This window comes from Cynoglossus semilaevis, chromosome 8, assembly GCF_000523025.1.
Source record: "Cynoglossus semilaevis isolate Cse_v1.0 chromosome 8, Cse_v1.0, whole genome shotgun sequence".
In the NCBI taxonomy this organism is placed as follows: Eukaryota; Metazoa; Chordata; class Actinopteri; order Pleuronectiformes; family Cynoglossidae; genus Cynoglossus; species Cynoglossus semilaevis.
In genome coordinates this window covers 19042641-19055597 of record NC_024314.1, presented here as the reverse complement: position 1 = coordinate 19055597, position 12957 = coordinate 19042641, and the positions used below count along the sequence as shown (strand labels likewise).

General features: G+C 41.8%; 1 protein-coding gene across 1 annotated transcript; it reads right to left on the bottom strand.

The window, feature by feature from the left end:
* Positions 1-2928: 2928 nt before the first annotated feature.
* On the bottom strand, positions 2929-11268 carry btg1 (B-cell translocation gene 1, anti-proliferative). The gene is made up of 2 exons (XM_008315521.1): positions 10660-11268; positions 2929-7341 (listed from the first exon to the last, which is right to left on the bottom strand). Exons 1-2 carry the CDS (start codon positions 10802-10804, stop codon positions 6929-6931), a joined length of 558 nt encoding a protein of 185 aa, XP_008313743.1. The 5' UTR covers positions 10805-11268; the 3' UTR covers positions 2929-6928.
* Between the last annotated feature and the right edge of the window lie 1689 nt (positions 11269-12957).

The following is a 12957-nucleotide window of genomic DNA, read 5'->3' as shown; positions in this document are numbered from 1 at the left end:
TATGCCCAGGAGACCAATGTAATGGCAGAGACCTGATTGAAGGGTCAACCCGGCTTTTGTTGGTTTCAAAATACTCTGTTCCTTAGCGCTGTGATAGTACTACACTCCTGTGGTTTTCAGTTACGCAGATGATACAATCATTACCAAAGAACAAATGCAGGTTTGAACAAAATTTGCTTTCGGTTCTTGGTACTGAGTTATGATAAAATGACAGTTTTCTTTGTGCAGGTGATGCCAGGCAACAGTTTCAATCCTTTGTACCATAAATACACATAAAAAGCTCCCAGTTTGACGCACATCGGCAAAAATAAGGTCTGTATGACTTTTGCAGCTGCAGCGTAGCCTTTGTCCTGTGCGCAGTAAAGCATCAATGCACACACACATACACACACGCACACACTGTAGGGGAGCTACCCTGTCATCTTCCTGGCAGCAAAGCGGGTCCCAGATGTCTGCCTCCTCCTGTTAGCAGGCACACAAGCTCCCACTGTCACTCCCCAGGTCTTTGTTCTCACTCTGCAACATATTGTCTCTACACCAGAAAATGCTCAGCAGAAGTTTTTTTCTAAAGTAGACAGACTTAGTCCTTGTATAGGTCCACGTGTTGAACTGGTTTGGAAATACATGAAAGTTGATGATAATATGAATTAGTTTTCATCAGAAAAGTCTGTTCTTTGTACACTTTCTATATGCTTTTAAAATAGCAAATGACAAAATACTGAAATATTAAACAGCTCTACTTAGCTAACAGGGGAAAAAATAATTTGAAATACAGTATCAAGGTATCCAGGTTGAATTATCTCAGGCAAATCTCTAACTCTAGTTGGATGGTTTTTTGACATCTCTACTAATTTTATTTCTGGAACCCTCGTAATGTCTTTTCTTCTTTCTTGTTTGGTCCAACGGATACTTTAACAAACACAGAGTATATGAAAGTAAAACCACAGGGCTAAATGCATACTTTGGTAAGAAACTAAATGTAATTTATTTAATAAAAAGGGGTGTGTAATTTTTCATTTTTTTCAAAATGAAAAAAATTGAAAAAAATGGTTGGGAACCCCTGCTCTATACCATGTGGCCGCTCCTATTTTCTGTCCATGCCTGTGTAGAAATCTCAAAAATGAACAATTACTTTATTACTTCCTTTGTTGTTGCCTGAGGTTTTTCCTCAACTCACTTTAACATTAACCTGTAAAACATGACACTGTTAACACAGAGGCTTGTTTTGTGCCATGGGTCATCAAATATTAGGCCGTCCTCAAGCCTGCATCGTAAACAAAATATCTTTTCGCACTAAAGATCCTTATCGTCTTCTCATCTGTTCTCTAACAATACGTGACGTAACTTTATATGTTCTCTGGTTGTCAGCCACACCTCAGCTAGAATTTTTTACTTAATCACACACACAAAACAATCTGTGCTATGTGACTTGAGAGGCAGTAAAAAAAAACCCAACAACAACCCTGAACTCTCACTGCAATTATAAGAATAATACATTTAAATACCTGCTATTCCTGTTAAAACCATGAAGTTTTCACATTTCTTTTACATTTAGCCATGATAACAACCACAGTGTCTGACAGTCAATTCTCACTTTTTACAGTTGAACTTGTGTCAAAACATCTTGCACAAATGAGTCATTGCAAATCCTGTCCAAGCAAGAGTTGCAAAATGTGTTTAGCCACATGTTCTTATTTCCAGATTTTTTTTCTTTTTTTTTAATTTCTCTTCGCCACATGTTCTTATTTCCAGATTTTTTCCTTTTTTTTAATTTCTCTTCCCCCCATGATGATAATTTTATGCAGTAGAAAACCACAAAGCCCTGTTGACTAAGACACACACACGAAGAGGGAAGTTTGGCCGTGAGCGGTGTCCGTCCACACAAACTGAGGTCCGTGGGATCAACTACGTCCACATTTGGTTAAATACCCACATGTCCCAGCTGGTGAGGCGTCATGCTCGTTCATGTTTGGGGATAAACCCAACACCAGCCAAAGCCACTGACACTGCCGGTGCACTGGGCTCCAGCTGAACCAGCTCTGCTCACTCCCTCCTTTGTCTTGGCGTCAAACGGAGCCAAATGTTTTTCTTCCTCCTCCTGCTGCTAAGCAACCTGGGAGATTAAGAATGTGTTTTGCAGAGTCAGCTAGTTTGGGTGAAGTGCTTGTGTGCCTTTCCGTGCCCTGTCTGGGTTAGCACTTTTCTATTTTTAAGGTTTTAAAAAGACACCCCCAACAGTTCCACCTGGTGCATCCTCTCTGTTATATGAATGGAAGTACTGGCAGCTGTGGTTGGACGCAGACTGCAACAGTGTATGGTTTTTTCCAGGAGTGTTGGAAAACATGTGTGAGCACTTGGAGAGGAATTAGACCGAATTTTATTATTGCAGTCTTTCAATGGAACAGATTTTAGTACTGGTACACTTTATCCAAAATAAGACATGTTTATTTATTTTTAATCATTAGTTTTTCTTTTACCCTATCATGTTTTCCCTAACTTAATTATTTTTAATTAAAATATTAAAAATGATTAAATAAGGAGAATATAAATATTTAGCTATACCAAGCTAATCTTTTTGTTTTCCCCAACATATATGCTAACATTTATGCTATTTTTTTGCAGTTGTTGCTTTACTTGCTAATAAGTGCTACCTGTTTCTGGGCTACCTTCATATATTTTTGGCTAACTCTTGACAGAGAAATTCATAAAGTTAAGTGGAGAAGACTTGATTTCCATGTCGAATAAATTCATTAAAAAAAAAAAAATTAATTGTACTGCACAGGTTCCACAACTGCTTCCTAAAGTTTGACACGGAAGTAGCAAAATTAGCGCGAGCCAGCATTTTTAGCACACTCAGACACCAAGTTGTCTATTTTACTTTGACTTTGTACCAAACACACAGTAAATAATCAACCAGAGAGACGTTAATATGATGCCAAGATAGGAAATCTTTTATTACAGAGAAAAAAAAAACTTTTTCTTCCAAAATATAGAAATCTGTACAACTTCCGCACAATCAATTTACATGAACTGTACAAATTTACAGCAGTTCATCACAACATACCCAAGGAAAAGAAACTGAACACAATAAAGATGTACTGACAGAGATCACAAGATAGACAGCTTTTCTTCTTGGGTAAGCTTAAGATTTTTTTGTCTATTTTCTGGTTTTGTAAGTAAATAGAAAAAAAAGGAAAAACTGAACAGAAAAAGTGAAAAAGAAAAAAAAAGAAAAACAAAGGATACGTCTAACATTACAGATCATGGAAACTATTTTTTTTAACCAAAAAACAACTTTGGTCCTTGCCAACACTCCCATCACAAATGGCTTCACTTACAAAAAAAGTTATTCATGTTAAAAGATGAAAAACAAATAAAAAGGATAACACCTAAAAAACACCTTTAGAATAGCAATTATTGGCACTTCCCATGTGTAATGTTATGCACTCTACCATTTGTTGTACAGTTACAATACATTCTACATTTATATGTAAAACACTTTTTAAAATGTGAAAGTGGCAATAATTCAACTAATCCATAACAATATTTAACGACAACAACAACAATAAAACTGCTGTTCCCTTCCTGTTTCATGTCTTAACATGCACAACAATTTTTCATAAGGGTATTTATTGAATGTCCGAGGCCTGAGTTTGGCAATACATTCCAGGAGAGACTTCTCGCGTCTCGAAAAAGTCACACAACTTCAACTTTTGACATATTTAGTGCATTTTATGTGCTATTCTTTATCTCTTGACTACTCAAAGCACTCTTGCGACAATTTTGTAACCTACGTGAGCACAAGCTGAATGGATTCCATTTAAATAATTCATAATTACTGAGCACTTAAAAGAACGTTGTTGACAGTAGAACAGCTGGGAGTTGAAATTGGTTTTGTTTTTTTTAATTTGTGGCTCTAAAGGGAGCAACTGTTAAAATCGGGTTATACCAGCAGATTTAAGAGAAAAACAAAAGGAACGGCAGAGTAAAAAGGTGACAAAAAAATCTACCTGTGTGACCATAAAATACATCTAGAGAATTGAGAGATGATCATCTCGCGTCGGATATATAGCCCAATCTCAAAACATCTTTTCAATAAAAAATATATGCCATGATGGAGCAGTGTGGCTTTGAAACTGGTGTTTTCATCATGGAAACCAAAGCTCCAGGCTTCCTTCCCAGCATGCTTCTCTCCAAGCCAACAAGGAACCACTGCTCTTCACATATTGAAGACTGAAGGGAGTATCAGCGGAGGGCGAGGATGGTGGGGGTTGCAGTGCGTCAAAGGCTATAACTCTATTACCCATGATCCTTTCAGGCTTAGGGAAGCTTTAACTGGTGTGGATCTGACTGTGAGCAGCTAAACCAAGCATGGCGTGATGGAACTGGGTCGTGCGATACTTGGTGCTGACCGCGTCACCCCCAGAACCAGGTGCCAGTTGGTGGCAGATGGGGGTGGGTATGTCAGACAGCCATCACATCCATGTAAACAGTTGCTACTCAAAATCAGTAATCAAGTGCAGCGCATTTCACCGAGATGCAAACAAAAAACCGAACGGCCTAGTACCCTCAATTCTTCATCTTTGATCTGTTTATACCTAAACCCCCCTCCCCTATCCTCCACCACCAGTGCAGCTTGAGCACGCCAAGCAAGTGTGCTGGGTCTTTTTTTTTTTTTAATCCATTACCTAAAGGGAGGGTTCTGAGGGCCTGTGGTCAGGGTCTGGGGGTTGGGGTTTGGTGTTGACTAAGTCCAGAAGGGGGGCTGAAGGGATTTTAGCTGCCCTGGACAAAAGAGAAGAGTCCGGCCCTATACCCCCCTTCTTTCACACCAGTTACCCCCTACCCAAAAGCCCTGCCTTCCTAACCCAACTCCCTGCGGTAATGAATGATGATATGTGTCACATTAAGTCTACCTGTATCCACAGGGGGTCAGCTAGCAGCGTGCTGGCTTGCGTTTGACTGAACAGGAGGTCTGAGCTCAGGGAGTGGGGGTTGATATGTGGCAGTCGAGGCACTATAACCCACTGCACCAAGATGGGTGGAGGGTGAGAGGGGGATTCAAAGCTGCCAGATTTGAAAGAGGACACCTAACCGTGGGGCATCCGGGCAGCACTCTACACACCAGGCTGGGCTCACAGAAGCCTGATTCTACCCATCATCCCAAAAGAAAAAGAAAAATGGCTCATAATCTGTGACAGTGAGGTCCCCAGTAAAGCCTTGCACCTCCAGTGCTCACCGTTTACAAAGACATTGGAAAAAGTCAAAAGAATGGAGATGGCTGCTGAGGCCTTTGGATGTTTTAGTTCAAGTTAAAAATCAATATCTAAACAGCTCCAGACCTCCCTTTGGCCAAAGTCTCACACAAACTAGTTGCTCCGCAGGACCTAATCAACAATGCAAATCTGTGTTTTTGAATCAGATGTGGAGGGGGAGGACGTTGGGGTCTAACGGGGGCAGCCCATCTTTTCTCTGCCAGATCAAAACAGTGCCATAAGAACGGATGAAGGAACGTTGCTAACCTACCACCTAAAAACAAACAGCTCTGAAATGTTCACAAATACAGTGTTAAAAAGTATAAGGAAGAAAGTTCTCGGAATCCGGAGTTGCACTCTCCCGATTTAAAACTCATTAGGCGCCAGTCTACTCCCAGCAGGGAGCTACAGTATGAACAATGACCAAAAACAAGAAGGGGCAGGTTGATAAAATGAGTGGTGTGGAAACATGACATTCGAATGGATGGAATGCAGGCGATTTTCTCTCTTTTCCGCTTAAAAAAAAAAGTGTGCACATTCCACACAATCTCACGTCAAAGTGCATTCAATATCAGTTCTACCGGGGCCACACCGGACCAGAATTTGGGTGAAAAAAAAAAAAAAAAAAAACCCCTTCTCTATTTGCTACACTTAATTCAAATTTGGTGAAGAGTGAGACAATGGTAGTGGAACTTGATTGTGAATTTCAACAACATTCATTTAAATTAGAGATGGGGGAGGCTGGAGGAGACCAGTCCTCCATCCTTCTCCAGAAAGCTACACATTAATGTTGGCAATTTGGGCAGGTGGTGGTGGGGGTTGGGGGGTCAGTGGACTAACAGTGCAACAAGACACACTGGTATCCATAGGTAGCAGGTGTCAGACGACATTCCACTTGCACTAGGCTGAGATAAAGGTTTTGTGGAAATTGATAAAGGTGGAAGATGTTCTGAGGAGCTGAAGTTGAGATATACGCATTTCCCCACTTGAAAAAAAAGAAAAGAAAACCAATTCCCTGTGGTCCAATGGTGTTTTTGTAAAGAAAATAGAGAAGCTCTCATTTAAGCATTTCTTTACCTTGAGTTTGGAATGTCAATGGCTGACCTCAACCTCAGCTCCTTCCAACTAAAACCAATTAAATTCATGAGATAAATTCATAGTTTGAAATACAAATCCTTGCAAATTTGTGGTGGTGTTTCAACAGTTTACCCACAGTAGCCTCATGTAAGGAAAGTGCAAAGTCACTGACAGCCAACCTACGGAGGTGAAGCTGATCACCGATGATGTTCACGGTGTCGAGGGAGGAGGTGCCAGTCATAAATGGGGTTCCTGTTTGGTTGGTTGGTTGGGTGGTTGGTTGTTAGCTGCCCCGAAAGTTCCACTTCCACCAAGCCTCTCCTGAAAACCGGAGTGCTCAGCTATATCCGATGACACAACAGAACAGATGACAAAGGGGGAGATGGGGTAAAAAATATCAAACCTACAAGGTTTCCATCACCTGGATGATAGGCCACATCCTCTGTTTCAGTTTTTTTTTTTCTTTTTCTCTTCTTTCACTATTTCATTTCATATTCTTAGCTTTAAAACGGCTCACCCTGATCTGGTCAAATGACCAGGCACGGCGTGACCCTGAACAAAAGTAGGCCGAGAGGGTGTTTCAACGGTGTGCCTGTCTAGCTGGACACAGTCATCATATTGTAGGCTTTGGAGGGACTGGTTCTGCCCAGCACCATCAGTTCCTCCTTGCAGCTGATGTGACTGTCCACCATGGGGTTCATCGCCCCACTGTTTCCTGAGGAGGAGCCAATGGCGGCGCTGGTGGTGTTCACCGGCATCATGATGGGGCCGGGCTTAGACTCGTACAGGACGCAGATGGAGCCGTCTTCACCAATGCGGTACGAAACCTCAAAGGGGTCCACCCAGAGTGTGAGCTCAGTGGGCAGCAGCAGGTAGAGTTGCTGGATGGTCAGGCCGATGCGCTGGCCCGCCTGCCACACCAGTGGGTCCATCTTGTGGTTGATGCGAATGCAACGGTAACCAGAACCCTTGCAGGGCCTGTCTGGGAACCAATGGTGCTTGTATTGCTCTGCAGACACAAAGAGAAGAGACAAAGAAGGAGAGATTAGCAAAGAGGTAATTTAAGAAGAAAAAAAAAAATCAAGACTGCAGCAGCATTCTACTGGAGCCACGATCATAAAATAAGCAAATAAAGGTGCAGACATGAAAGGCCATAAAGAAGTAGTGGAGTGATCTGCCGAGGGAGCAAGGGTTGAAATGCAGACAAACAAGGCTGTGGTGTATGACGCAATAATCCATATAAATCTGCACAATGAACAATGAACACGGGCACACATCGAGAGGCTATCGGTTGGTCATAAAATTGGCAGTCAGTTCAGGAGCCCATGTGACAAATAGAGGGCCAATGAACTGCACAACCAACAACCCAACACCCCTCCACCCCAAATCCACGATTCTCTATCGTCAGCAAAGTCGCAAAGTCTCCATGACTGCCTGAACAAAAACAACATAAGTGTCGAAGTCCAGGCTCAGGCCCAGCTATCTGAGACAAACACACAGACACAAGGCTCCGCCTTTTAAAGGGCGATGAAGCTTCCTCACTTAAGCCGCCACCCCCTCCCTCCCACACGCTTGAGTGGAAATTTTGTGGGAGCAGTGAAACTCGGCAGAACGGTGACTCACTAGTGACGCTACACTCACAACTGACTGAATGCTCTTCAGACATTTTGAGTTCCTCAGATGAGAGGAAAACTACCCTGTCAACTGTCCTGACTAAGAAGTGAAATATGGCTGACCCCTCCCCCCCACACACACACACACTTCTTCATTCCTCAGCTCAGAAAAACATTTTCAATGCTCCAGGACAGTTTTGACTCATGAAAAACTTTCTCTGAATAACTTAAGCTACTGTGAGCTTGTTCACAGCAGTACTTGGATGTCTAGATGTATGGATACTTTTGTCTTTTTCTATTGAGAATGCCCCCCCCCACTTCCAACACACACGCGCCAACCCCCGCCCCCCTCCCATTTAGCCCAACAAAGCTCATCCATATTGAGTTACCATTGATGGCAACTGCATTGTAAGGAGAGAAAAATGAAGGAGGCTGGAGAAACCTCAGAGCCGCAGGCCACCTGTATGCATCCAACAGGATAACAATAACCCCCCCCTCCCACGCTTTTTCTCTTACAGACGGCTGTAAACCTCCAAGCTAATGGAGAGTCTGGCACTGTGAAAAAACACAAGGGGCCAGGATGATCTTTCAGATGCCAGTCCTGAGCCACAAAAACAGCTTATCCACAAACCCTGGAGCAGCTGGGGAGGGATCAGCTCAGCTATTCTTAAAAACCAGGGCATGGATGTGAGTGGGGGTGGAAAAGGGCATCAACAACAGTAAACAGTAGAGAGTAGAGTATTCTTCTTTTTTTTTCAGTGTCCCACGTATTTGAAAATACACAAACAAAATAAACAATTGGAGCAGGCATTTGTCAACATTACTCTAAAATTAAAGACTGACCAAAAATTGCTAAGAAGTTACATAAAATAAATGCAAATAGTTTTCTACTGGAAAAAAAATATGGTAAACATACATGAAATAAAAATAATAAATAAGAAAAACATACAGGAACAGGTGAAAGAGCTAACAATTAGCCAAAACAGAAATTAACCAAGAAATAGATTGATGTGCACTAATAAGGATTGGCTGCATGGCATTTACGTTAGGAGCAGAACTAATAATTAGGTATTATTCATAATGCAGGTTTTTTTTTTGTATTGGCAGCTATCTTCTATTTACTGTCCCTGTCAGTGATGTCTGCTTATGTGACTATCAGTTTAATCCTAAATGCAGTTACTGTTATAAACAACAGCGTTATGGTCCAGGCTCGTGTTTACATCTTTGAAATGTGGGGCAGCTCTGACTGCTGCTGTGGATTCCCCCCCCCCCTCCTCCTCCTCCATCTTTAATGTCCTCCTCCCCCTATAGGAGACCACAGCACCTCCCCCACACTGAGGCCTAGCTAGAAAACTCCATTAACTTTTGTCTGTTTACAAACACAGACTCGGTCGACGACTTCTGGCTCTGGTGTTTTTCACCAAAATGGAAATTCACTACTAACTGCCAAACACATTTTAAGAAATTAAAAAAAAAGTACAGAACAGTAAAGGGTCAAGAACTATAAAATTTACAATTTTTCACCAATGAACAAAATGGAGAACCCCCTCGTTTATTGTTCCTTTGACTCCTTTGAAAAGGAAATAATCAGTTTTTGACGTGGAACTGGATCACTGACGACTGTGTTGATTATTTGGAAACTGTCTTGACTTTGCTCAACAATTACTATATCGTCTGCTGTTTTTGTAAGAATTTGTGAGGAATTTTCAAAAAGTATTACTACGCCGTGTGCTGTTTGATTATATGTGAGGCTAAAAAATGTAGGTCATCTGCTGCTGTGGATGGACTGGAGCAGATGTATGGGCTGCGTGAGCCCAGAGGAATGTGTTTACGGCAGGAAATGGAAAACAATCGACATGGAAAAAAACCTGACCCTGAGAGAAAAGAGCGGTCTTACTGAACCTGTGTACTAAAACTAATGCTACAGACGTTAATAGTACGGTTTTATCGTGTACAAATAACAATTTTCCCAGTGTGGGATCAATAGAGATCAACCTTAAACATTATAACCGTGGTGCATATTTCCGTGAGGTCGGACATTGTTGATTATCTGATTTAATTTGACGTTCATGGCCCGACCGCCACAAAAAGATTACATAAAGATAAAAACTAAAGATATATGTATAATAATATTGTAAACATGTCTTTTAGTCTTTAGTTAATCTATTTTTTTGGGAATTGTGCATGGTAAAATCGTTGTATCCTCACGATAAACACATTTCCTCCTGTGCATTACGTAATTGAGCAGCCACCAACTCACTGGAGGCTGTTTTGCTCTATTCTTCTCTGAACTGTATCGACTGAGGCGCACTTCCTTGTTCAAGCCAAGCGTCGCTGTTTTCCTGATTCTTCGCCTTTTTTCTATACTTTTAGCCGATTAGTGTGTCACCAAATTGTGTTTTTGTAATCAAATCCATTCGTGGTTGTGATTTTGATTGTGAAAACGTCGAATATTTGGCTTGTGTTATGACACTTTGTCGTTTTTTTTTCCACCCCCCCCCCTCTCAGACGTGCGCAAACAGTGTGCGCGCTGGCGAGCGCTGATAGTGATACTTGGAGAGAACAAAGAAGCTTCTCCTCAGCGATCTTTCTCCACACAAACAACCCAGGTTTAATCAGTATGTAACCCACAATCACCCAAATTCGGTATAAAGAGATATTTGGCACCGTGCGGGGTGTAATTCTGTGCGTAAAATGCGTTTTTTTTTTCTTACCTGCCAGAATGTCATGTAAGCTTTGGCTGAATGTTTGGACCTGTCGGTCGTTTACGTGTCCTTTTACCCTCAGAAATCTCGTCAGAAATCCGACGGCGGCGTTGATCTCTGGTTTCATCGTTCCCCGAGCACAAAGGGTATGCATTGAAAAAAGCAACGGCGGCGATCCGTGCGCTTTTGTCTGGTGGTGGTGCGGTGTTTTTTTCTTTTTTTCTTCTGTTTATTTCTCCCAGTGTCTCCACTTGTGGTCGAGGATCCGTAAATGTTGACTCTTGGCGTTTAGTTACAGAGAGGTAGAGGAAAGTCAGGCTTCTGCTGTGTGGATCCGTGCACTACAGTGTTGTTGGTAAATAACTGAAGGTTGATTCAACTAGGGGGGCGGAGGTCCCTTATTGCCACGTGCACCAACCTCCTCCCTGATAACTTTCCTTTCCCGAGTGAGGCTGCTGGAGTTGAGGAGCTGGCTTTTATAACGCCCCGTCCTCCGCCTCCTCCACGGCTACGTCACAAGCTGCTACAGCAACAGCGGCCAACCAATCACAGCCCACGGCTACAGCTGACGGTCCACATATAGGAGGAGTGCGGTGGCTTACGTCACTGCTCTGAAAATAAACAAGACTAGCGCACACACACACACAGTATACATACATCTGTGGATCACAGCACGAAGCTACAGCCTTTCATGAGCTGTGGAACATATGGCAGCGTTTAAAAGGACATAAAAGACAGGACAGTGTTGTTTTTTTGCAAAATAAAAAAAGATGTAAATAAAACTAGACTCTACCATCCCATTGCAGGAAATGGTCTGGCAATTTTGACGACCATGGTTTTGGCATCATGGCTGTATTTTGCCTGCAACCAGGATCAAGAATGGTCCTAGTGGTCAAACATGCACACAGCATGTGCCCAATAAAAGTTAATCTGGAGGTTTCTAACACAAAAGACTGTTGTTTGAGGTCGTCAGGTCCAATAAAATCTAAATATGCTGAAAAATAGTCCGTGGGATATATGTATATAAACATGCATTTAAAAATAGGTTTGCTGTTTTTCCAGTAGTCGTTTTTTGGAACACGCATGGATTTTGTTAGTTAGATGTGTGACTTGGTTTTGCTTCGTGCTGTTGGTCTTCACACATTAACTGACATGTATCTGAGTTTTTAACGTTAAATAGTTATAAGAGTTCCTACATCATCTACCTGGTGTAAGCCAAGGTACATGGGAGTATTTGCACTCCTTCCAAGTTAGATTGAAAACATCAATTTTTGGTGATTTTTTTTAGGTCACTGATTAAAAGCAACAACAGCAGACTGGTCTGGTTTGATTGCGTGATGATTGCAGCACTCGACGGGTCATCAGGAGAGTGTTCGCTCCAAACAAAGCTCTGCAGTCCCTACTTGTCCACTGATTGTAATGAGCAGGTAGCAAATGACTGACGGACTGACCTCTAGGAACAAAAACCCAGAGTGCCGTCACCTCCTCCGTGCTTAACGAGGTCGCACTCAGGACTGGGTTTTTGTGTCCAGTGATTTGGGGATCAGCCAGTTTCACGTGTGGATAAACATGCACAGGCTTGTGTTAACACAGGGTGACACACAACATGACAACCCAGAGGAGTTAGAACTCACTTCCTGTCACTGTCTCATGTACACACCTGCGTAAATACACGTAGGCCGGCCCTGAATCAGCAACACGTTTGAACAAAGGTTCTTGTGAATATCTTAAGACATGCAGAAGGTCTGGCCTCTCATTGTCTACCATCAGATGGTCATCAACAGCGAAGCCTTTGTTTCAAAACCCCCATGGCTAAGATGTTTAGAAGAACGTATCTTTACTTTCTTCTTCTAAAAGAGGCTCTTTCAGGAATAAGTTTTCACTTCTTCAGAGGTGAAACAAGTTCAAGAGAAGCTGTAGCTGCCCACACCGTCTCAAATGTACACAAAAAGGGAAACACTCGACTGATAAACAATATTTATTCATACATGTGTTAACCCTTAACATTTTCACAGGGTACAGATGTGAAACTTTGTCAAAAATCTAGATCTTTCTGAACGTTCTGGGCTTTTTTGGCTTTTTTCTAAACATTTAATAGTAAATTCCAACTTGCTAATTCACAGTGGTTACCTATTTTTGCTAACTTCCAATGCTAAACTTCTAACTTCTAAAAAAAAAACCTAATGCATCTTGTGACTATTTCTATTATAAATGGTTATGTTTGATTTAGATGATTATTTTGCTAACTTGGATTTTGTAAATTTGAGGTCATGCTGCTTTTTTATTGGCTGATTTTGTTTGGGTTAG